At 39.6% G+C, this 25,973-nt stretch overlaps 2 protein-coding genes across 2 annotated transcripts in view; one reads left to right on the plus strand and one right to left on the minus strand.

Annotated features, from left to right (window-relative positions):
- CCDC85C (coiled-coil domain containing 85C) overlaps positions 1–8,474 on the plus strand; it is a 107,096-nt gene extending 98,622 nt beyond the window's left edge. The window contains exons 5-6 of the mRNA XM_005149541.3: positions 3,292–3,390; positions 4,720–8,474. Of these exons, the coding sequence (XP_005149598.1) occupies positions 3,292–3,390; positions 4,720–4,809 (189 nt within the window). The 3' untranslated portion in view covers positions 4,810–8,474. The remainder of the gene's footprint in view (positions 1–3,291; positions 3,391–4,719) is intronic.
- An 83-nt stretch (positions 8,475–8,557) lies between these two features.
- CCNK (cyclin K) lies at positions 8,558–25,829 on the minus strand. Its single transcript, XM_005149540.3, has 11 exons — positions 25,679–25,829; positions 23,888–24,154; positions 22,776–22,857; positions 22,075–22,206; positions 21,175–21,280; positions 20,976–21,033; positions 18,943–19,112; positions 17,167–17,444; positions 13,174–13,207; positions 12,024–12,095; positions 8,558–9,872 (listed from the first exon to the last, which is right to left on the minus strand). Exons 2-11 carry the CDS (start codon positions 24,082–24,084, stop codon positions 9,250–9,252), a joined length of 1,752 nt encoding a protein of 583 aa, XP_005149597.1. The 5' UTR covers positions 24,085–24,154; positions 25,679–25,829; the 3' UTR covers positions 8,558–9,249.
- Positions 25,830–25,973: the final 144 nt, after the last annotated feature.

Consider the following 25,973-nt stretch of genomic DNA (forward strand, 5'->3'; position numbering starts at 1 on the left):
TACAAATGAGACTTGTGATGTGGCTATAACACATCAGATATTAGCAAAAGCCCTTGTTGGTTGTGTAAAGGAGTCTTTATGGCTTTAGCAGGCTAGCTCCTTACCATGAGGAGAAGTAAAGAGAGATGGAAGTTGGCTTTGCTTGTCTCATGGGATACTTGCATTCAAATCTACTCAGAAGCTTGCATTCAAATCTGTGCCCAAGTGAAGGGCACTGAGGGGCTATGCTCTCTGCACAGACCTGCAGGGCTTCTGGATTGCCTCATCTGCACCCATCTATGTGGTGTCCCTTAGGTTTTTTCCTTGTTTTTTTTTTTTTTTTCCTGGCAGCTGAATACTTGCTATGTGGCTGAAGCATTGTCTGCCATTTAGCATCAATAAGTTCTCCCTTTAGCACATTTAGGGGGTTTCTTTTGGTTTTGCTTCTGAAATAGATGTTGTTTATTTGCGCCTACTAAATAAGGAGCAAGATGACAGGTTGGCACTCCTAACAGCTGTTTTTGCTAACAAGAATAAAAGGTACATATGCTACAGCTCAGTATCTCACTGAACATCAAAGCACTTTCCTTGGGAATTGAGAAAACCTGCTAAAGATACGGGGAGTTGAGGAGGAGACACATGTAAGAGAACGACATTCAGCCTATAACCCAACTTCCCCTGTAGCAGCAGCCTAGACCTTTTCCATGTGCACAGAGCCATGAAGCAGGTGATCAATCACTGCTGCTGATCTTGTTAAGGCAGGATTTTGTCCTGCCCAAACTAGGGAAAAGTCCTAGCAGGGCATGTAGACTGTTCCCTTGCTGAAGAAGGATGCCATGTTCCCCAGTGCTTTGCCCAGCTGACTTATAAATCAGTAAAACCAGTGAGCCTTGCACCCTTTGGAAAGCATCCTTCAGTCTCAGAGTGCTTTCTGGTACAGAAATGCTTACTTCAACTTTTGTCTTTCCTTCCAAAGCTTTACTACAGTCATACAGACTCTCTGATGGGGTTTCTGTTTGTTTTTTAAGTATGCATTTCATGGCCATGTGGGGCTAGTGCAGCCAGTCAGAAGGGAGGTGGATGTGATGGACTGGGTGACTTTGAGGTGACACTGCCTTGATCACAGACTTCAGTGCATGAAGGACAATTCAGTGTACTCGAGGTGTTCCTCACAGTTCACACATCATCAGGGAGAAAGCCAGACAAGCCGCATGCTCACTGAGAGCAAGGTGCAAGTGAGCAAGGTGCAGGTTGTCTTCAGGACATGGTGTCCCCAGGCAGAGGGGCAGTGTCACCCCAGTCCAGCCCCATCCACCGGCATCGGTAGAGCAGGCTGCCCGCACTGGCTGGCATTTTACCCAGGGTCATCACATCTCACCCGTGTGTCTGCAAAGGGACAAGTGCTGTCAGGGCTCCTTGAAGAACAGCAAAAGGAGGGGATGGCATGAGCCATTTTTAAGCCTGGGGTACATTTATCTCTTTCCTGTAGGCTCCTGGGTTGGGATGTGGCACAAATCATGGGAGGATATACTTTGGTTTCTTAGATCCATGCTGAATCCACAGTCCTTGAACTTTAGCTGAGCCATAGGCAATTTATGTGAAGGCACATCCATAGTCCCCAGCAGTGTAATTGGAAGAACGCTAACCTGGTCCAAACAGCTGAGGAGGCACTTGGAAGGATCTGAGACTGGCTGGGGCTGGGTCAGCACTGAGAGTCCTTCCTGTCTTCCGTCAGGACCTGATTTCACGCATCAGAGTGTATTTTTTTTTTTCTAGCATGCCTTTCCAGGCTAGGCTGTTGAGTTTTATCCCCCTGAATCACTTTTCCCTATATCTAAGATGCTAATACATCTTTGCAAAGTGCCCATGTATATGTGGGGTGTGCCTCTGGAGCAGGATGGTTTCCAGGGTAAGTGAGTCCTGAGTCATTCAGAATTGAAATACAGCTATAACATCTGTCTGCTCAGCTTTCAGCTCCAGCTCTGTCTGGTTCACACCATTAAGACATTTCTACTGAAAGAAATGGGCTTTGCCATCCTTCTGCACTTTCTGGACTAGGGAATGTGGTTTTAGTTTAAGCACAAATTGTAGAAAAACCGTTTCTTTTTGCCCACTGGGACTCCTGTGCCTGCAACGTTGATGGCTGGTGGAAGCAGAGGCTGGAACTGATGTGATCTTAAACTAATCTAAACCATGGCTGTCCTTGACACTTGCCCTGTGGACACAGCCAGTGTTTAGCTGCCAGCCAGGCAACCCTGGCGCTCTACACGTGGATGTGATCCTGCAGGCTGCTGCCTTCGTAGCTGAGCACTGGAGGCACACTGACTCCAGACGAGCAAGTTCGATGCGCTGATCCAGCTGGATCAATAATTCCTCCCTCCTCTTTAGCAAAAAATAGATGCTTTCTTTGTCAGCACGCATATGCCTTTTGCAACCCTTTTGCTCTTCCTCTCCTCCTAGAAAGGATGAGGGTAATTCTTACCTGTGCAAAGACTGGTCCCAAGTAGGTTAAGGGCCCTAGGAGAATGACCTATTTTTGTCTGTAACACAGTTCGAATACAGCAGGATTGTTGTGCTGAGGCAGACCGGGAGATAATCTACACTGGTATTCCATTTCATGGAACAGCCAGTGCTGTGTACCTCAGGAAAGGGTGAAACCCATCCTTGCACTTCATCTAGCTCTGTTCTTCCCTAAGAGGTGTAGAAGTAGTTACACACAGAAATACACCTGCTGAATGGCTTTGTATGTGTGGATGTATTGTAGTGAATAAGACCACATGCTGTTTGATGGCATTGGGTGATTCCAGGAGCTTTGACCCTGCACACTGAGCTGACCATCTTGCTCATCAGTGGCAAAGGCCTGGGTGAGGTATGGAGGTCACTCATCTGGAGGTAGTCCTGTGCTGTGAGGCACCTGACTTGTGCAACATACCTGTCTGGAGGGGCAGTCTGAATGCACATGGATGCGATGGAGGCACTATGGAGGTGGTTGCCTTGCTAGCAGTGCTGCCTGGAAGGTGGGGCTATTAGCAGCCTTACTGGAAGAGATGCGTTTGTGGGCACAGGCAGCTCGCTGCCACTTACAACATGGTCTCCCAGGACTGTGGTGGTAGCCATACCATGCAGGGGGTGGACAGATGTATGCCATCACCAGCAAAGGAGGAGAGTGGAAGCACCCATCTTCATGTTGTGCTCGTCTTGGCCCACTCAAGGCTTTGTGACTCCTGCCAATGTAGATACTGGTTAATGATGCTGTTAGGGACACGTAATTATTTGAGGAGCATAATTCTTTTGTAATGTTGTTTTTGGTAGGTCCTTGAGGTCCATGAAAATTTGGACAGGCAAATGCAAGACAACTATGAAGAAGACCTGAGTGAAAAGGAGAAGGCGATCGTTCGTGAAATGTGCAATGTAGGAACTCTTCTCAATAACTCGGGATTTCTGTCAAGGTCTTTTCTTAAAATTATGGAGGATCAGTGATGTACTGCATAGAGGCCCTGCTTGATGTGAGATCCACAGGCACAAGGGCAGAGTGGAGGCTCGGCTGACCAGTGCTTTGGGTATCAGTAACCTGAGTGCCTCATTCATTGCATGGAGCAGCCTTTGCTCAGAGGGCAGTTCCCACTTTGCTGCCTTTAAGGGTGTACAGTAGCTAGTCCAGCTGACAGAGAGCTGTGCTAGGGTGCTCCCTGGCTGGGAGAGTCCTGTTAGCACTTGACTCCACCTGTGCCCTCAGGGACTTGGTTTGGGCTGAGCAGCAATTGGTTGCCATCTTTAAAGCTGTACAGCTTGAATGGGTTTGAACCTAAACTGTGGGATAACATCAGAGGGAGAATCTTCTTGTCTGAAGCTGTTGGACAGCACCATGATGTGTGGAGTGCTATCAGCATTGCTAACATATTGGGCAACCACACGGTTAACTGAACTTGCCACATCTTCTATGATGTGCCTTCATACCAAACCTCTGCTCTGTGGTGCCTGCTTCCATGGTACTGCCTCCAGCTGCAAAACACCTCTGCCATGCTTTGGCTTTGAGCAGAGTTTGAGAGCAAGCATCCTTGGCAAGGGCTGAGGTACTTCAGTTGCTGGATACCTATGAGCAAAGCCAAGACCACAGTAAATGGGCACATGCTCTTTAGGGTATTTTGTCTGCTTAATGCCACATTCCCTTGTGGCAGGGGGAATGGTAAAACACTGTAACTTCATCCTTCCAAATGGGCTAATTTCTGTTTGTTTGTCATCAGCTGTTTTTTTCTTTAAATATTCATTTAATGTAGGCAGATGTAAAGTGCTTTGCAGCTTCTTATTTTTAAAGAAATTGTGTCCCTCCACCCAGTGGCGCTAGAGTGATAAACTATGTTTTTATAAAGCCATAGATGTGTATTTTTAATCATTGCCTTTTTCATTCTTATTTTCTGTTCATGGTAACATCTTTTCTGTAAGCATGGCAGGGGTGACCTAACACTGAACTCAACTTCTGAACCTGGTGTATTTGTTTATACTGTTACCCAAAGCAAAAACAGTTCTAATTTCAAGAGGGACTAACTAGAAAAGTGCATCAATGGTGTTTTCTTTGGGAACTGGTGCGCAGGTGCCATCCAGTGGCTCTGTTGAGAATTACAGCGCAGCTCTGGGGAACGGCTGATGGTGACTTTCAGACTGCAATTGTAGAAATACTGCAGCTCCTCACAGACTTTGGATTTTAATACGTTTCCCCCACCCAATTATTCTTTCTTACAGGTTGTCTGGAGAAAGCTGGGTGATGCTGCGAGCTCCAAACCCTCCATCAGGCAACATCTGTCAGGAAACCAGTTCAAGGGTCCCTTGTAGGAGCGGCGTCCGGGAGGCCGGAAGGGATTGATTCTGTGAAGACTGAAGAGGCAGAGTTCAGCGTTTCTGGCTGCCTGTTCTTTGGGAGTTGGGGTTGCGATTTTTCAGGGTTTTCTTTTTTTCTTTTTTCCCCCCAGCTTTTTTTTTTTTTGTAACAATAGTGTAAATATGGCAGCTAAAGGCCTGATTTCCAGGCTGCGGTGCTCTGGAACTGCTGTTCAATGGGTAACCATCCAGTAATGCCAGACTTGCATCATTTGTATTGTAGTTCAAACCTGCTTTGTTGTAATGGTCTGTTTGTAGAATTAACTAACTCAAGAAAATTTCTATGAGGAACAAGAACCCTTAAACTGCAGAGAAGTCACAGTTTGTATCACTCCTGTCCACCCACTTGTCAGTGATTCATAGTGGCTCCAGGCAGCACCTTCCAAGGAAAATGCAACTTGAATTTGTTGGCTTACTGCCTGCTATGCTCTTGAGCTGCTAACACTTGCATTTGGAGGTCCTTATTCAGAAGAATGACATGCAACTGTTTTCACAAAGCACTGTGGAAAATACTGAGTGGTGATCTAAAAACGCCAGCACCACTCTGCATTCTATGGTGGTACTCACCACACAAGCCTGCAGAAAGGCATGAGACTCCGTATCAGCTATTAATGAACTATTTTTCCTTAAAAATGACATGAGATATCTGCAGTCACAATGTGAATTAAGTCATTTAGCCACACACCAGTATTCCCTACAAACATGGCAGCACTTTCCCTGTAAATCTTCTACTACAATTAGTCAGAAACTGCCATCCTCACAGTGCTTGTGGTGTTCACAGGATCTTCAAGAGCAGCAAACCTTTCACATAAGGAAGATTCGGGTGTTTTTTTAATGTTCTTGCTGGACCCCTCACCTATACTGGTTCCTCTGTAAGGTGGCCGAACAACAACCTTGTGGAGCTGAATAAAAACACCATAAACACAGGCTGTCGGCTGAGACTACTTTCTGCCATTCAAGCTTTATTTTTGTTAATGAACCAAAACAAGTGAGTTTTCCCTCTTCAAATGGTTGTATATAAAACAATGGGACTTACATTCTGCTATTGTGGAGTAGCTGCTTGTATAGTTGTAAGAATTTGCCCCCCTTCTTTTCCAAGTTGTCAAAGCAGCTGCCCCTGTATTTCATTAGATGTTCTTTCCCAATAGTCCAGGCAAGCAAGGCTGGGTTGTTAAACTCATTGGTGTGAAATAATTTTAAAGACAGGCATGCGGAAAGATCAAAGCCTCCTCTTCAAATGCATTGATTATAGTGATTAGTTTGAAGATTTAATGACCTCAAATACCATCACTTTCTTTTTATCTCCATAAGAATCGGTCACAGCTACAGACAGATGAATTAACTGGACAGGTTCTTCCTCTTAAATTAATTTGTGCTACCAGTTGAGTTCTTTGATTTGTGGTATTGTGTTAACAAGAGGCACCGATACAATACCAAGGAGCCCTTGCTGCAAGTTATGAAAGGTAATTGGTCCCATGGTATACAATAAACTAGCTGCCTGTGTGAAGAATTTGCAGTGTCAGAGCTGGAATCTGTAACCAGTAAAAAATAAGAGAAGGATTACAATCAAAATACACAGTATCCAGTAAGAGTAAGCACCACTTCATTATTCATTTCAGAAACAAAAATGTAACAGTCGAGTAGGTTATTTTTTAAAAACCAAGAACCATCCCCCAAAACACAGACACATACTCTCACTTTTATATTACCTGTAGCTTATTTCATACTGAGTAAGAATTTCATACTCAGCGAACACTGAGTTAGCTAACTCTTAAGTGTAGTATTATTTACATCTTATGGAGTCAGGAAAAATCCATTCTAGAGTCTGTCTCCTTTAAAATATAGCATCTTTGGAGGATTGTGGATTTCCTCCCCTTCACCTTGTGTTTTGACCACCAGTTTCTAGTCACCATTGATTACTTGTCTTCCTCCTTTACAATTTATACCTTAAGATTGTTGTACCAGAAAAGGTGATGTAAAGCAGAGACATCATTCTTCCTTAGCATCTAATATTGAACAGAGGGTTACTTTAATCTGTGCTTGAAAGCCCATTCTAATTTTGGTGGCATGCAATCGCTGGATTAAGTGAAGAATTTAAGCATATTGGGAACAAGGTTAATTTGCGTCAGTGAATTTTAACTAAAGCAATGCAAATGTTGCCAGCACTTGTAGAGTTGTGTCGATGAGATGCTTGCTGTTTTAGGAGTGCATTAGACTAGCAGGTCCTCTGAACAAGACAAGAACTGTATTACTAATCCGATAACTAATCTGATTACTAATCTGTCCAGCTATGTAATAATACTCTAATATTCCCTGTTATCAAATCTCTCAAAATCTGTTCAATTACTTCAGACAAAGCTTGTTTTATTCTACCTGCAGATCTCATCTCTGAAGGAAAGAGTGCTGCAGTTGAGGTCTACTCATGATGCAAATCCTGAAGAGCCAGTTTACAGGGTAGCCAGTAGTTTTGCTGAACAACCTTTATACTCTTAGATTCCATTTTTGTTAAGATTCTCTTTGGCAGCACATCTTCAGTGTAAAAGGTGTGTCACTGATACTGCAAAAGAACATATACTGTACGTTGGGATGTTCTTGTCTGTGGGCTTTTAGAATTGCTACTCTTCATAGTTAGCTCCATTTGAGCTGTAAAGTGTCTTCCTTGGGTAAAACGATGCTCAATGACTTTACAGGATGACTTGGGTGCTGAATTTTCAGTTGTCTAAAAAGATGGTGTCTATGCATATTTAGATGCATTCACCTATGTGCTAAATCTTCTGTGAAAGCTATCTGAGGAGCTTTATATATTCAGTTGGAGGGAAGCATCCCTTGAAATAGTGGCCATTAATTTGATGTATTTTGAGCAATAGTCCAAGTTAATTTCCTCAAGATTGAAGCCCTGGGTTCTGCAATCCTCTAACAAAGAAAGCATCCATTGTTTACACATGGACTTTGCTTACTTAAGGAAAGTAAAATCACATCCTTGACTTTCACTGGAGTGGCTGAAGTAAGCAGCATTTTCCTAACAGTTTTGGAAATGCTGTGGTGTAACCAGCTTCAGCTGGCTCTCTGCACCTTGAGAAGACTGCTGAGCACAACCTTGTTTAAGAATGGCACATTTTTTATCCAAATACTAGATATAAAAAGAAATCAGTGTTAAAGTGACCTTTTATCTTTCTAAAAGCTGTGGGGGAAGAGTACTACTGATCTTCTTCAAAGTGCATGACTGTAAAGTGATAAAATTGTATATTTTTCATAATGTGGGGAAAGTCTATTTGTGCTGCTTTAGAAATCAGTTTTAAAGTTTGATTTCTGTTAAACCTGTGATCTTACAGCCCTGCTCTATTTTCTGTATATGATTTACAAAGAACTGGAAAAGTCAGCACCTGCTGTTGTGTATATAGCAAAATTCTTTAGACCTTAGCACGCGTTTTTACCTGTTATTGAACCACTCTGGCTTTTTGGGGGCGGGCAAGTAATAGTACAGATTTTTTTAATAATGTGTGTAAAACATTCATTTGAAATATTTTAGTAAAAATGAAGTAAGAGATTGATTGTGATAGTGTATACTTCTAGTTGAATAAAATAAAATACATCCTTTTTAAATAAACTGATGAATAAGGTTTTGGAGACCCCTGCTGAAATATCTTGCAATAAGTACCACAGTTATGAATTCTGAACTAATAGGAAAAACCTGGAAATCCACTAAATTCAGAACCAATTTTATTTGAGTAGATGTGAGCAAGGTAGTCCCATTTATAACCAGGATGTTCATCACAGTAGGCTGTTACATTCAGACTTTCACACTTACAAAATATATATATTATGTACAGAAATTTGCAAATAGGTGTAAACATACAATACTTTAAGATACCAGTACATTCCAAACCAAAAATATCAGCAAGGCCAACACCTCAAAATGATTCCAGTCAGCTAGCACTCAGAATCTCTCTTAAATACAGTAGCTTTTACGCTTGACATTGTGTTCTTTTAATTGCTAAACACAAAGTTTCTTATTACATATCAAATTTCATGGTATCTGGCTATTTTGATAGGCAAAAATAGGCACTGATTTCTAGAAGGAAATTTTCTTCTTGCTGATACAATTGAGCCAATATGGCTGGTTTTGCTAGTACAAAGTAATCCAGTGCTGGAATAACTCAAGACAATTTAAACTTAAGTCAAATGTATAAAGTTAGGATACTGCAAAGCTGATTAAAATCTAGAAGCCTATATAACTCACCATAAACAATACTGCAAACAGATCAGCTAAATTTTCATTTCACCTCCTCATTTCTTCATCTAAATTATACAAATTACCCTCCTCTTCATCTTTACAATGTAGGTTTTGGCTAGCTACTCCTGCCTAGAAATGGGTGTCGTGCAAATTACCTCATGCTATCTCATCCATGTAGCACGTCCAAGTCCTGCTACAGGTGGCATACCAGGTGGTGGAATTGGAGGTGGTACAGGTGGCTGTCCACCTGGGGGAACAGTAGGTGGGGGGTAACTGGCTGGTGGCATTCCCAGCCCTGGAGGTGGATGAGGTGGTACTGCATGAGTTGGAGGCAGTCTTGGAGGTGGGAAATTAGGGTTGTATGTGGGTGGAGGAGGATATCCTGGAGTAGGAGGTGGAATATTGGGTGGGGGGAAAGAAGTAGGAGGTGGAGGTGGAACTGGTGGTGGAGGGTTGGGAGGATAGACATGAGGATGATACGGTAGATGAGCTGGTGGTCCATAGGCTGGTGGTAAACCTCCATAAGTTGGTCCTTCTGTTTTCATCATTGACTGAAGACTCTGATAACCCTCCCCTGACATATAGGAATTTGTAGTAGACATCCCTGTAATGTAACTGGTGGGGGGTGGGGGCGGGGGACGATGCGGCAGAGGTGGAGGTTGATGTACTGGGGCAGGATGAGCAGGAGGAGGAATCTGGACCTTTGGCATATCTACTGAGTCCACAGTAGTAGATTGTTCTCCTTCTCCCATTGAAACTGCGGTTGTCAAAGGAGGCTTGCGCTCTGGAAAAGAAAATTTCATTCATTTTTTTGAAGGACAATGGCAATAACAACTCCTGAATACTTTATATTTTTCTTCCAGTTAACATATCAAGAAAGCACTCAATTCTCCAAGTCTTTGAATGCCATGTGATATTCAGTCAGACCTTCTCATGCCACCAGAAAATAATTAAGCTGCCTAACAAAGATCCAAGGTCAGCTTTTCCCATTCTAAAACTTAAATACAGCTTCCTTTCTCACTACTATTTTCTTACAATTTAAATATTGTTCTGCAGCCAGCAGAAAGCAGACTGGATGGACAGAAGAATCACAGCTAACAGATTCAGAAGTCATGGGACACAAGAAACCAAAAATCTTTTGATCATGCTTCAATCTTCTTTAGTCCAGAAGGACTCATTTCTTCCTCTTTTATACTCCAGGAGGTGGCCTGGGATTACCCTCTGCACTTCACTTGCCTCCAACGTTTGGAAAACATTTGAGAATACAGTCCAAAGTCTCAAGACTTTAACACTTGGCTCTAAACCTGTTTACAACCAGAAACTGGAGGATGAGTAAGAAAGAGCAACAGGTTTCCCAGGCCATGAAATCTTACCAGATTTGTTCCTGACCTGACAGTCTAAGGAAGTTCATGAAAAGGTCAGAAATTTACAGAACTATACTTGGCCATTTCTGGGAAAAACATGCTTTAAGCTGTCTTTTCTTTAAATAAAAATCCAAGTTATTTTTTTTCCTCTTGATGCAGACATTATACTACAATAAGAAGATTGACCTAATGGCAAGATCTCTCTATGGCCATACAGTCAATATTAAAACGCCCATCAAAACAAGAGTTTGGGGCATCTTGACATCCACCTTGCTTTGTATATATAAAAATCTAAGACATTCTTCACTAAGAAAAGCTATTTAGAAGCAGATACAGGGCAGTAATTTCCAGTGACACACAACAACTAAACTGACAGTGCTAAACGGAATTTGAGAAATCCACCTTCTAGAACTTCTGTTCATTTGGTCAATAAGCATTCTTGGTTTTTACCTGTTTTTTCCTCGGAGCCCCAAAAAACAACCAGTTGGCCTCTAAAGACTGTTCTTAAAATATTTCAATGCTTATACAATGATTTGCTTGTATAAATTCTAAGAAGAAAACTTAAGGTAACATGGGAAAAAAAAAATCATTACCTGCCTGCATAGGATTTACCTTATCTAAACAGTACTAAGTTTAACAGCAAAATTGTCCCCTGGGACAACTACGCAATGAGATCACACAAGGTGGGTATGCTGGTTGTGGTACCTATGATTTCAATGACTTTTAGTTCCCAAATTATAGCAGGCAGTAATTTCCGCATTTGCTTATTTTCAGAATAATTCTGGATGCAAGACGTGCACTCAAGATTTAACAACTGAAGGAATAATAAACACTGTATTTAGAACCCCTTCATTCTTAACATGATTTTAAAAAACAGGAAAAATGGTCTTACTATATTTCAGAGCACTTATTCTCTCTTGTAGTTCCCTACTAGAAGCTGTCATCTTAGAGTTACATTATGGACCACGCTTTATAAAATATTTATGTAATATTTAAGGGTCACTGGAAGGACAGCTAATGCACCAAGTCACTGGAAGCACATTTTTATAACAGTACAATTCATTTTGCAAACATAAGACATGTGCAATGTTAAAAGTTCTCTGGCAGATACAAGCCCTCTTCTAGGAGACAGCAAAGAAAGCATCTCACTTACTGTTCAGAAGTTACACACCTGCAGAACTTCTGTACTAAGGATGTAACATGGAGGACTTCTGTAGGCCAACTGGAAGCTACTTTAGTAATGTAATATAGCATCTGCCATCCTTTTGAGCACATAAGTCCCCTTTTTTGCCTGCTAGTGACAATTATAGTCTTCTAGGCCTTTAACAGTCACAATTCTGTCTTGCCTTTGTCCACCTAGTACAGTCTTGTTTCCATCATAACTTCTTTGTGTCTGTATGGAAAAGCCTGCGCTACCAAGATCAAATTTCCTCTAGTGCTTACCTACCATCTATTTGCCAAGCTGATTAATCAAGTCAACAACGCCTGCCCCCTCATTCTGACCATCATCTGAATGAAAAGCAAGGCAATTAACAGCAAGAGCAAATGTATTTAAGAAAATGAAAGCTTACCTGGAGGTGGATGTGCAGGAGGTATCGGTGGATGTGAAGTTTCAATTTTAGGAATTTTAGATGGTGGTGCTTCTAAAAAACATTTGGAAGTTCCTAATTGGGCATTGCTTTGCAATATTTTCCAAATTCCAACTCTGGTCTCACACTAATGATTATCATATTACACTATGCAAAAGTACAGTGGAAATCCTACATAATAGCTACATTTAATAAAAGAAAGCTAAAATAAAGACCTCTGTATAAATAAAGTGGCATCAAGCATTACACAGAAGTCTTCTAAAGAATACATGTCTATAAGTTCAAGCTGTGTATTTTTTAACTAGGGACAAGTTGTCCAATAACAGTAGTTAAGTGAAAACAAGCATATGTACATTTTTCTAGCACAAAACTGTAACTTGTAAATGGTTTAAACATATCTAAGAAAATGTTAAGTATTCTCTGCTAGGGGAACATGTGTCTAGAAATAAAACAAAACTGCAATTGCACAGGAGAGAGAAGAGACGGCTCTCTGGAATTTATCTGCAGAGTCGGAGAGGGAAAAGTGCCAGACTTACTTAAGGAAAGGTTACAGAATCACATCCTAGCTATCCCGAAATATATTGCTCCAGAAGAGCAAAATGAAGAAAGAACCCCAAACAAAAAGAAAGATGTGATCACTGCAATGAAGCATTTCTTAATCTAGACTATTTATTGATACAAAATAATTTTCACTGGCAGCCATGCCAACAACTAATTACAAGTGTCACTGACTACCAACAGACATATCATTAGTGCAGCTATTTAATGACATGGTACCTTCAATTGCTTCAAGGTCCTACCACTTGCTGAAGAACTACTCCAAATGATGCATGGAGTTATACATTGAGAGTTAAGTAGGCTAGCAAAACTTCTACTGAATAGACTGTATTAAGAGGCTGCACTTGGGAAAAAGTTATACTCCACTTTTTCAAGTTTTGCACTTAGGAACACTTTAAGTTACAGCATATATTTAAAGGAAAATTTATAGTTACAGTTTATATTTAAAGACAAATCATTAGGATCAAAATAGTTTCAAACTACCAAGGCTGTAAGCAAACTAAGTGTACACCAGCAAATTACTTATTTTGGTTGAAACAGTAAAATGCAAGCAATATAGATTATCATCCTTTACCTTGTGTCTTTGTCTCTTCTTTTGGAGATACAGCCTGTTAAAAAAAAAAAAAAAAGGAAATAAGACCTTTGCAAAATACAAAGCATTTTTAAATGGTCATAAACGAGCAAAACAAGCAACAACTTGCAACTTGCTGAAAAGTATTTGTATGGTTCTGACTAAAACAAAGTCAGTTTCCAACTCAGAACCAGTTTCCTCCTCCCTTCCATAAAAGGAGGCAGGACAAATCTTTTATTTATTCCTGTCTTTTTATTAGGAGGCTAATAATGTCCAGTCTCTTTAGACAGATGCAACACAAACATTGAACAAAGTCAAATCACACTGGGAAAGCCCAGCTTAACTGTCAGAATGAATAAGGTTGGAAAAAAAAAATAAAGCAGGTATTTTCGATACAGCATTTTCCTGCTGTTTTCACTGTTGAGTATTGCATCCCAGTTAACTTACTTATCATCCACTGCACATACATCATGGTCCAGTACACTGCTCACTGAGCTGAAAGCAAGAGACTTGGACTCTGCTCCTGATTCTGCTTTGACCTGTCATGCAACCTTTGCCAAAATCACTTCAGGCTTTTATGCTTTATTTACCAGGACAGGAGGGCAGTGAAAGCATTGCTCAGTGTAAAACATTTTGGAAGCCTTCAGATGGAAAGCACTCTATAAAAGCCAAATAGTATGCTAGAAAATAAACTTTATGCACACTGAGCAAAACCCACAAAACCTCCTATCATCCTTCCAATCCCAAATTTTTGGGGTTTTTTTGTTATTTTGTTGCAAAAAGTCTTTCCAACTTAGTCCAACTGAGATGGCTAGCAATGGTCTTTGAGAAAAGAAGAAAACCTCACTGAAATTTTAAGTACAGTAAGCATAGCTACAAACATATTTAAAATTAATGATAAAAGAGGGCTGTGGTACATGGCTTCTCTGTCTTTTGAATGAAAGGGTTCTTTTTAAGGGACTATTTACCTCCAGTGGCTTTACCTTCACAAACTGTTGCTCAGCCCCCATCACAGTACCTTCCACAGCAAGAAGGAACATGTACTTCAGTCCAGCTTGAACAACGTTCCTTAATTCTGATGAGTGTTCTCAAGATTTTTGCTGTCCAATACAAAGGAACCCAAGGCCTGCTTGTGGCTACCTCATTCTTATATTCATAGTCATTTCAATTCATCTCTAGCCACCTTTTCTCGCTGCTCTCTTGCTTTTCAAAGACAATCTTTACCTTTCCCATTCCAAACATACATACTTTTCTTGATGACTCTCACAAACTCATCTATTGCCTTCATTTTGCTGGGTGGTCTTTTCTTGATTTTCTAGCACTAAATTCCTTGCCTGTAAAACTGCCTGCAAACATCAGATCTCCCTGCACGTTCAAATAGAAGCAAGTCTTCACCACTTATTGCAACATTCCCAAAAATCACTCATTCTGTGAAGTCAGTTAATTGTTTCAAGAGGCAAGTAATTCCATTACTGTGCACTTCTTAACATGAAGCCGAGTTCAGAAAATAATGTCGCTGAGGTACACTGTTAGAATGGAAGAAGTAACTGGAGCCAAGTATCTCATGTGACAGAAATCCACACATCAGTTTAAATCGCATATAAGCTAAAGGAAAAAAAAAATAATCAAGAAGCAACAAAACCAAACCATATAAAAATTAAGTCACTTCTCTAATAATGGCAGCTGCCAAAAGAGATGGTTCTTTTGGTCCTTCCACTGCACTGTACTGCTCCAGCCATCACATCCCAGGGTCAACATTATTTATTAGCATGCTGATTGTTATTTAATTAGCTAAATCCATAGCTCAGTAGAGCTGTTCTTTCAGTGCTGTTTCCATATGCATTGAAATTGTTCTCACTATCAGTTTCTAGTTTAACCAAACTAAATACCCTATTTACATCTAATGATTCACCAGTATATTTTTAGTGAAGACAACTGAACATTAAAGTGCTCTTCACTACTAGAAATGTAAAGGATGTGCAGATACTTTAGACATCTGGTATAAGCCTGTAAGTCATGGGCCAATGCTTCAGCTAGTTGAAAGTATCATGGCTCAGTAGAAGGTAATGGAGTTATATGAGTTCTTGTAAATGGATAATACAGCCTCCAGGAACAAACCAAAGGAGAAGTCACACAAAGTCCTATTTATAGGAGGCAAACATTCTAAGTAAGGTTTATGGTACATCTTAGAGGCACCAAGTGAATCTTTCAAGTGCTACACATCTCGTTCCCCTAGACCACTTTCTGGAGAAAGAACTATTTCAGACCATCACATTTGCTTTTCTCTAATTCATGCTGTCTGTGCTGTTCTGCTATGAAAGTGCTACTAAGCCACCCTTTGCTTTATATCTGTTCTGGATGCCTATGATGTACCAGGACTTACACCTTTTTATCTGCACTATTCACTTCCACTGGTACAGGTTTCCCAGATAAGTTGTGGCTGCCCAATCCCTGGAAGTGTTCTAGGCCAGCGTGGACGGGGCTTTGGGCAGCCTGGCCTGTGGCAGGGGGTTGAAACTACATTTTAAGGTCACTTCCAACCCAAACCGTTCATGGTTCAATGATGTTCCAGGTGTTTTTGCTGCAGGGGGAGGGGGAAGAGTGGGTGGGGTAGGGAAGATAAGTTCGTTGCCCAACAGATCTAACAACCCATGCAAGAAGAATTTGTCAATGGTAGAAGAAGTATGAAAAGAAATATTAAATATAGAGTTCTCCCAATTTTCAAGCTAATTAACAAATTTTATCAGCTTTCTATTCTAAACAACTCTGAAGTTCAGTGCAAGAATTAAAAATTTCAGTACAGCTTTTTAACTCTAGTAGTAGGATATGTTTTGCAATTACAAGAGACCAGGGTTTTACAGCACTACATTCTTCTTTTTTTTGGGAGGCTGCTATCAGAAAGATGCTGCACTCCTCCAGTTCTATCTCATTCTATCATTTGTTGCTTCTTCCTGTTTTTTGGGTTGTTTTTTTTGTTGTTGTTTTGGTTCAGTTTTGGTTTTGTTTTTTCCTTGATGTCTGTTCTCTAATTTGGGCATGCATTAATTACAAGTTAGAGAAAAAGGCGCAAAAGCTACACAAAATTTACTTTCTAAATGGACTCGGTTCAAACGTTTTACTTCTCAAAACACTCTTCTTACTAAGTACATACAAGAAAATCTGGGTAACACCGTAGACCCTATTTTGTTTGGTTGGTTTTTTGTTTCCATTTTTTTGGTTGTGGGTTGGTTTTTTTTGTTGTTTGTTTTTGTTTTGTTTTTTTAAATATAACATACAAGTGAAAAAAAAACCCTCACCAAACAACAAAAATTATAGATTAAAGATCAAAAGCTTCAGCTGAACTTGATTACTGTGGGAAAGCACACTGAGTACTTGTGATATTATTCAACTGCTAACTTACCTTCTTATTTTCAATGATGGGGTGACAATACAAACAAAGCGAGACTTCAATGTATGATACATTAATAGGCTTCTACTGTTATTAGATTATTTTGAAAGACATTCAGAATTTAAAAATTTTTACATACTTTTAGAAGTCACCATTCTACGTAAGAGAATTGTAAACAAAAGACCAGAGTCAAATAACGTCTTCATCAGCATTATGCACATCTACATTCAGGTATGGCACAAAAGACCTTCCCTAAATCAAACCTGCTTAATAGCAGAAACAACAGAACTTGATAGTACAGAACCACAAACAATTAGAATCTTATTAGGTCATGCTGACTTAAAAAGTTTCTCCACTAGTTTTGCCTTAAGTGGTATACAAATGCAGTATGCCAAAACTAACATACTTGCCATACAACCAGTGAACAGTTTACCATCTACACTAACATACCTTGCCATATAACCAATGGAAGTCTACCATACCAAATTAATTACCAGGCTCGTTTTTAAAGCAAATGCAAGTCTGCTGCACACTGCAGGCTTAAAATCAAATGAATGTTGGATCAGCTTGAAAATAAAATGCAAGATAAAGTTCAAAGTTAAACTTACTGCCGGTCTTTTAATTTGTCTAGGAGGACTTGACTGAGGAGAGGGCTTTTTAGATTGTTGTGCTTGTGTTTGCTGCTGCTGCTGCTGCGCTGACTGTTGTGACTCTTTTTGCTGCTGAGTCTGTGATTGCTCTGAACCCTGAGACTGCTGTGACTGCTGTACCGTAGGTGTCTGGGGTGTAGATTGAAGAGATGGTGGCTGCTGCAACTGGTGAGGTGTATGATGGGGCATTTGCTGTTTTCCCTGTGAGTATAGATCCAGGATCTGATGACAGATGTCTTAAAGAAAAAAAAAATCCAAAATATTATACTCCCATAATGTGAAAGTGTACATTTAGTATACAATTATAAACTCAGATTAACTCTTTTAACACAGCCTATTTTTCAATTTATATTTGCATTTCAGAGTTTCTTCTGCCTATGCTGAACAACACGTAGATGTAGATGCACCCCTTCCAGAAGAACAAAGTATCTTGGTATTAATATACCACATCATTATTATGCACTCGGACAGCAAAGTAACTGTGTAACAACAGAGTAGTAATACAGTAAGAAAGTGAGGGAAAGAAGATTATATGTTAAAACTTACATGTCTTGTTAGGCCAGTCAAAAGAGTTTTAGAAAACTAAGTAAAGGGCTAGTACCAAAACCTTCCAACACATTAGCAGCTCAGGGCTGTAAGAAATATGTAGGACCAACTGATAACCAGGTGCAAGAGCAGGACTCAAGGAAAAGAAAACCTTTCTAGGAAAGCTAAATGAGTTCATGAGCATTCAGTGATGCAGTAGCAGAAACTGAAGAAATGCCCATTCTACAACCTTCTTTGATGAGGATTCAACAAATGATCTATCTGAAACTGAAGGAACTCTGAAAAAAAGCCATAATAAAAGCACAGCAAGTAACCATCTAAGAAATTATCAGAACTGTAGGATATTCACCTAAAAGTTTTAAGAGCGACACACAGTATTCCATGTAAAAAATTTTTAGAACGCAATGTCAGACTGTGATAAACATAATTATTTAAAGGCTTCTAAAGCAATTTATAGAAGTATGCTTTGCCTGATGTTTATACCAGCTAAGACAGTAAAAACTTTCACAAAGACTAATCAGTGACCACATAACCACTATTTAATTAACAAGAGTCAAGAAAGGTCTACGTTTATTTTATGCACTTCCTGGGGCTCTCTCCCTCAAAAGTACAAGCAGCAGGTAAATGTAAGCAATATATACACACAAATGAAATATTATCAAGATATCTATATTGACGACAAAGATTTGTAATTCATCCATCAGAATTCACCCCCATAATCTATTCCTCAGTCGTGGTACACCATAAAAAACAAAACCAAAAACAACCTAGCATAATTCAGTTGAAGAGGTCAATCATCAATGAGAAAACCACTGGAAATCAGGCTCCATTAGTTCTAGTGCTCAGCAGACTGCTTATTTTAAATGGGGAAAAGGAAATAATAAAAAAAAACAGAAAACACACCCCATGACAATTTTGCAGCTAGTTAGCTGTGTTATAAACTAAACAAATCATAAAGGAAATACTGACCAAAAGACTTGTCATGATAACCAAGTATGCCTCCAGACTAAGTCAGTCTAATCAGTTTAATTTAAACCCTGGTTAAGGCATAGCACATGTGACCTGAGTTATATACTCTACACATGATATTTTGACTAAATAGATAGAAAGCAGTTTGCATTTACTTATGATCTAGGTCACACAGTTAAAGGAAATACTCCTCCATCTGTGTCAAATGTTTATTCATACCTTCCAGAACATCAACAGGAACATCTTGGACAAATTGCTCCCACCATCGTCTGTACATTGGTTTTGATGTCCATTCCTGTATTTCAAACTTACACAAACGGCCTGCTAAGTACATAACTGCAACAGCTATGATCTCAGGTTCCCACTGCAGTGACAGTGTAGTGCAGAGACTGGAATAAAAATAAAGAAAAATTAATAACAGTAGTAATAAATAGCCCCCACAACCATGAAGATCTCTGTCACAGTACAACACTTCAACGTACAATAGCTATAATTAACATGGTATAAAATCCCACAACACTTTAACATCTGAGACAAATAAAAGTAAGATCCTTGTTAAACTGAAGAGTTTACATAACTGTTTCTGCAATACTGCTATAATGAAACAAGATAATTTTACACAGGTAATTCAGAGGACATATGTCTATACAAGCAAAGCACCACTTAGGAACATCAAGTTTAGAGTTGAAAAGTAGAAAACATGTGAGTGTGGAAGAAGAAGGAAAAGACAGCATTATATTCCAAGTAGGCACAGCTACTTTCCACTGATTCTCACCTGTAGTGTTAACTAAATATAGTGTTCATATTTATTGCTACACAAGTGTGCTGTCACTACATTACACTGGTTAGGGAATGATGGGCACATTTGGATTTTGGAGTTTCCTAATATTTTGCTATAAAATGTAAACAAATACTACCCATCCCCCTCTCCCCTGAACAGCCAACATGAACTTGTAAAGCACAAGGCAAGTTTTAGATCAAGCTGTAAAAGCTGTAAAAGGTTCTCTCTTTAATAGCTTCTGATAAAGCTAATGCTAAGATAACTGGTATTATTGACATTAACTTAAGTTCCTGTCATAATCAAAGTTACTGTTTCCTAATATTTTCAATTACAAGATCAGGTTCTCTTTTTTGTTTAACTTTTCCTCCAAAGACTGTAACAATCTGCTTAAATGACTTTTAGCTCCAGCTAGCCAGCTAAGTCTTTATTATGTCCTTAAAGTTCTCCCTGACACTCAGCAGTGACAGTCAAACCATACTTTTTGTTCCACCTGTAAGATGGACACCTGAAAGACTGACAGCAGCTTAAGTGAACATCTCCTGACATCCAAATATATTAAACAACCTTTGACTCAAATTAATTTAGAGATTTTAGGTGGTATCTACAGAAAGTGGACCACACTGGGGTACTACAAATTAGGCATGAAAACAAAAAATGCATATATTTTTTTATGGTGTTCTATTGCTGTAGGTATGACTGAAGGCAGTCTATTTAGCATTTCTGGATAGTCAGGCCACTTACACATTTTTTCAGGTTTTGTACAGAAATTAAAAATTACGTTTAGCCATCCTTCCTGAATTAACTTGCCCAGCTCCACAGAATCCTCTTCAACAAGGCTATAGTGTATTGAGTTGTTTTGTGAGGTTCTTTGGTTTGGATTTGGGTTTTTTGGGGTGGGCATTTTTTTTTCAGTGCCACACTACACAAGAAAAGTGCTTCTACACACACTCCTGTTAAGTGATGTGATCCTTGTTTTGCAAATCCAATATTCAAGAAATTGTCAAATTTAGCACTAACACCTGTATTCCTCCTGGAATTTAATGGCTAGTTTACTTCTACCAAAGCACTCCTTAAAAAAAAATAACAATAAAAAATATTGACTGATACAATGGGATTGGGAAGTGGCAGCTTCTCCCAGGAAGTGCCATGTTTCTCAGACTGGGCAAAAAGTCAGCTTCTATACTGGAGTTCTATAATTTTGTTTGGCTCTTTCAAAAAGGAACTTTTTTTCAATGCAGCACTAAATCATTACCTCAAAACTGCAAGGGTCTTAATGGTCTACTTCTATACTTACACTAGATTCCCCGCTCAATGGAACTACCACGGTAATGACAGAAGAAATACTGATGAACATGATCATGAAAACATGCAACAAGCAGCAAAGAAACATGTCAAAGAAATATCTAATCACAGACTAAAGTAAGTAACAGAAAGTGTTTCACTTTCAAAAGGCTTTGTAGGAGTGTCTTACCTGTCATTAACAAATGTCCATGCCATTTGAACCAGTTTTTGAATTTTATTTTTGTCTCCTGAAAAACAATCAGGAAAGTTACAAGAAATAAAATTAGGAAGGACAAACAGTATGGAATAGAGTATTCTTGCACTGTTAATGTAAATTAAGTTCTGAAAATTAACAACAGGTATTACTTGCTCACCCTGTAATATTTTACCTTTGAGTTGTTTGGCATACTTGAGAAGAAATTGGTATGGATGTTCCACTTGCAAATCAAACTTTATTGTTTGTAGTAAGATTCTTTCAAGGACCATCACTTCTTCCTAGAGAATGTTACAGGGTAACCACAATATTATTCCTTCTTTTACTTGCACAAAGTACCAGCACAAATACTTTATGCTGGTATCAAGCATGACTACAAACATCGCCAGGTAAATATGCTCATCTGCTTTTGCTTGATTAGGGTTTGCGTCTGAGAGGAACAGAAATCTCTCTAACTTCAAACATTATTGTAAACTCAGATACTTTTCCTTCACATTAATTGGAGTCAGGAGAGGGAATATGGTGTTTAAGATTGTTTTCCTCCATGGAGAAAAGAACCAAACCAGACACAGCAAGAAAATACCAAATAAACAAAATTACAACAAAATGGTAAGCTGTCACAACATCCCTCCCCTGAGTTTCAGATCCTTCTGCTATTTATAATAAGCAATTTTTGAGAGAAACATAGTTTTGCTAAGTCAAATACTCTAAATAAGAAACTTCAATACTTTTGAGATTTAGTTCTTCAACTTAAGATTTGCTATTGCTTCCTAAAATGACACTAAGACTGTCAAATATGATTTACATCTTGATGACACTTCTAGCTCTAACCAGAATTACTCAAATTTACTTTAATTTGCAAAATAACATCAGAATTGACATGAAATCAAATGTAAACTTTTTATATTATCTCATTAGGCTCCCAAACCCTATCACATTACCCAAAAGAGCCATAAATGCACGCTGAATGTATAGTTAAAATTAGAACAACTGAAAATCAGCCAGGGCTCTTAGGAATGTATGTCACTTTGCTTGAGCAAAAGGATGAAATAAATTTTAACATGAGTGTTTTTACCTTTGGGTCATCTCCAAACTGTCCAAACTGTACATCATTTAGCAAGCTACGAGCTGTTTTAATTATATCTTTACATTTCTTAGGTGTTTCTTCAACTTTTCCTGCTAGGAAGAGACAGCAGGCTCCTGTCACCTAAAAAACAAAGTGCTTTCAAAAAGTTGTCTGCATGTACATATGCAATACAGTCTAACACTGTAAAAGCACTGTCAGTTTCCATTAACAGTTCTGTGAAAGTTTGCAAGGGCTTAGCAAGCTTATTAATTTCTAATTTTCTTATTATGTTAATTTAAACCTTTACTTTCTCAAAAGAAAAGCTATCAAATTTGGAGGACTGTCTGTTCTATACAACTTTATTTCAAGGTCAGACACCCAAAGCAGAATTTGACCTGGACTATCAAGGAGTGTTAAGATGCTATTGCACTTCTTTTTTTTCTTTTAGCCAACAGAGGAGCACCAGCACTATAGCTGTTACTTCTTCTAAAGAACAGTATCTTCAGACATTACTGCAGTGTGTTTCTAGGCCTGAATAGAAATGTACAAACAAGAACAGTGTATTTTAAGCTGTTATGACTAAAAGATAAAACGCTTATTTTTCATCGAGAGTGGTAGTCAGCAGTAGTACCCAAGTGACTTAGCACCATTTCAATAGTGCATGTCCAGTGCAATCACTGTACAAGGTCACCAATACTGTAAATACTTACGTATCTTGGGAATTGTTTGAAAGAATGAAACATATAAAACCGATGGAAATAAATTATTCCGGTTGCTAGAGTATCATAATGTCTGTGGTGCAGTATAAGGACTTTCAAACATAAAACACATTTAAAATCAAACATGCACAGAGGAAAATATATATTCTGCTTTATCAAGTACCTCAAGTTCAGTGACCAGCTAGAGAACAACACAAGTAAAACAGGAGCTTTAGGGGAAAAAATGCCACAAACCCCCTTATGGTTCTGTAAATATTATGAATCAGCCCAGAAGCATTTACTGGAAGTGTGCAAAGTCACAATCACATTTATAAGAAGATCCATGCAAGGTCATCCTGATATTAAATCACACCTGCTTCAGAGAAGATTAAAACCCACAATAAGTACATAAAAGAACAGAACAATTACCATTTCACATAAAAATGCTAGTGTGGAGAAAGGTTACTAACTATTCACACCTACAAAGGGAAATAAACTCTGAACATACTCCCTACTCTTTAGTAAGAGTAAAATTTCATCTTCACCAGGTTTTATTAAACAAAGAACTGAGGGGATTAAAAGAAGTATAGGATTATAACAGGAAGCAAGAATTTTAAGTGGCAGTCTATGAGAGAATGGAATTTACTAATATATACAAAGTTGTAAATCCCAATCTAAAAACAAAACCAAAACCAAACAAAAAACAAACAAAAAAACCCAGCAAGAGTGGGGAGAGAGAGGTTATAAGCCTCAGAGGCAAAATATTGAATTGCAATATCCAACACAGGAAATTGAGTGCTAAATGCAAGATTTGACAAGGTACATAGATTCATGCACTAAAAGACTGAGTTTCACAACTGCCAAAAGTCATACTTCATTGACAATTCTGTACCACCTTACTTTTCTGTTGCTAAAATGTTTCAGCTGAAACGTTTATCCAATGAATAAAGACTGATAAAAACTGCGCAGGAACACATTACATCAAAAGTAAACTCAAAGAGATTTTTGGTTAATGATTAAGAAATATTTGAACAGGTAACTGAGCACATGACATTTCCTGTAGATTCATTCAGAAAGTCCCCATTCATAAAGACATTTCACAGTAACATGGGTTTAAAGGATACAGTCCTAAACGTGTTCCCACATCGAATATGAATCTGGCCCCTTCCCTGCGGTACCGTGCCTCAGTAGCTGGATCAAGCCCTTCTAGCTGTGATGGTGTATGTGCCAAATCTTTCTTATCCCAGTACCAACATGGCTTTGTATGGTCCAGATTTGCCAAGTTTACAGAAGGGCTGGAATTTTCCTTATTCTCCTTCATTTATTAAAACACAATTGTTCTTGCTTTTTAAGTTTTCAAAAAGGAAGTCTTCAGATAGTCGCTTCAGAACCTTTAAGACAAAAGGAACTCTTAAAAAAAATACAAGAGGATTCCCCCCACCCCCGCCTGCTCAATGACAAGAGGAAGGTGTGTTTAGCCTTGTCCATTAGAAGGAACATATTCTACACTCAAAGACAAACAATATTTAACTTTGCCCTTATCCTCCCCATATTACCACAAAGTCACCTCAAAGAAACAGACACAGATAATCTCTGTTATTACCTGTTTAATAAAGAAACTTAAAGAATGCATTATCAGCTCTATCGGTTAGCTCTCGGTAGAACAGCTTTCACATATTTTGTCCATAAAATAAGGAAAAACAACTCAGTGATGGCAGCAGCAAGTTTTTAAAAGTTGAGAGGGATATCAACTCACTATTCATAGCTTTACTAGCACTTTGTGTACGTATATTCAATGTATGTACATCACCAAGCTCTACAGGCAACTTTCTGGTACATATGACTGATGATCAGCCATCTCTCAATTTACAGACAGAACGGAGACTGTCTCACTGCCTTTATTTCTTGCATGCACAAGACTATTCTTAGAGCAATTCAATAAAATACAAATATTATGCTCAAATTACTCCAGTCACCTGCAAAGGTTCGGTTAACAAATAACGATTACGATGCAATACATTAAGCAGAACTGTCAGAGGAAGACCAAAGCTTAAAACTCTTGAAACTGTTACAATTTTCCAGACGTTTCCCTTCTGAAAACGGAAGAAAGCTCGCATGAACTGCCAGAAAAACGATGTCTGCGATCGGCATCTTTATCAACTTCACAAAGCTTCTGTTTTTCAGAAAAAAAAGAAACCGTCTTTGTTTCACTTTGGTTTTGGAAGAACTTTCACAACTGACGGTACCAGTCACAGACCAATCCAACCTTTACCACAAATAAGCAAATAGCTACTTCAAACTATTCCAAGAAGCAACAAAAGAGCACCCTGCCATGACCGCACGTTCCTACCGTCTTTACCAAAAAAACGTTACTTTTTACAGCAATTACGGTTCTTCTTCCTTACGAACTATTTTGCTTCCTGAACTCTGAACAGTTTAAAACCCTATTAGTACTAAAATCGCCCGAAGCAACAACAGCTGCTACTATATGCAGCGAAAGTATTTTTGAATGCAAAACTAGAATAATCGAAAACATTCTAAAGAACTAGCTCAAGCACCGCAAACCAGAACGACCGACAAGACCCATGAAGTCCTGCTTCTGCCTTTCCATGCACTCAACATACGATCTCAATAGCCTAATCCCGGGCTTTTTCCATCGTACCTTACACGAACCAGCCGACTGAGAGCCCAGCCCCGTCCCCTTGAGTTCCAATCCGGCGGGGTATGCTCAGCGCCTCCCAGAACCTGCCTGCCCGCCACCGAGGCTGCCGGTGTCCGGGGAGGCGCTCGCTCACTCCCGCCCCAGCCTCTCCGCTCCCTTCCCTTCTTCCTCAGGCCCCGGCTCCCGCCGAGGAAGAGTAGGGAGGCCCCAGCCGCCGGCGCCCCACTACCCCACACGTGAGCGGCGTACTCACAAGCCAGGCTCGGAGGAGGAGACCCCACTAGAGCGTGGAGCCCTTAACGACAGCGCAATCTCCGCGCCCTGCGCGCCGCCATCTTGGGAACCAGGCCAGGCCGCTCTCTACGTAATCACGTCGGCGTCACATAGCGCGCGAGAATGGAGCCCGTGCTGCCTAATGGCCAATGAAAAGGGGCAACTCCTACAGCCCTGCCAATCCCGTCTCCTTCAGCAGCGGCTGGAGGCAAGGAGCAGGAGGGTGACGTGTTCCCATAGACTTAAAGAAGGCCAATCAGAAAGCCGGAGGGGAG

Source organism: Melopsittacus undulatus, chromosome 4, assembly GCF_012275295.1.
Source record: "Melopsittacus undulatus isolate bMelUnd1 chromosome 4, bMelUnd1.mat.Z, whole genome shotgun sequence".
In the NCBI taxonomy this organism is placed as follows: Eukaryota; Metazoa; Chordata; class Aves; order Psittaciformes; family Psittaculidae; genus Melopsittacus; species Melopsittacus undulatus.

Bases quoted from the DNA above. Each gene is read 5' to 3' on its own strand.
- CCNK (XM_005149540.3), bottom strand. From the start codon at position 24,084: ATGAAGGAGAATAAGGAAAATTCCAGCCCTTCTGTAAACTTGGCAAAT. The intron at 17,445-18,942 runs GTATGAATAAAC...TTTTTCTTTAAG, and splicing joins TCCTGTTGATGTTCTGGAAG to ACATCTGTCATCAGATCCTG. The intron at 12,096-13,173 runs GTAAAGGATGAT...AATGTTTTTTAG, and splicing joins AGAAGAGACAAAGACACAAG to AAGCACCACCATCTAAAATT.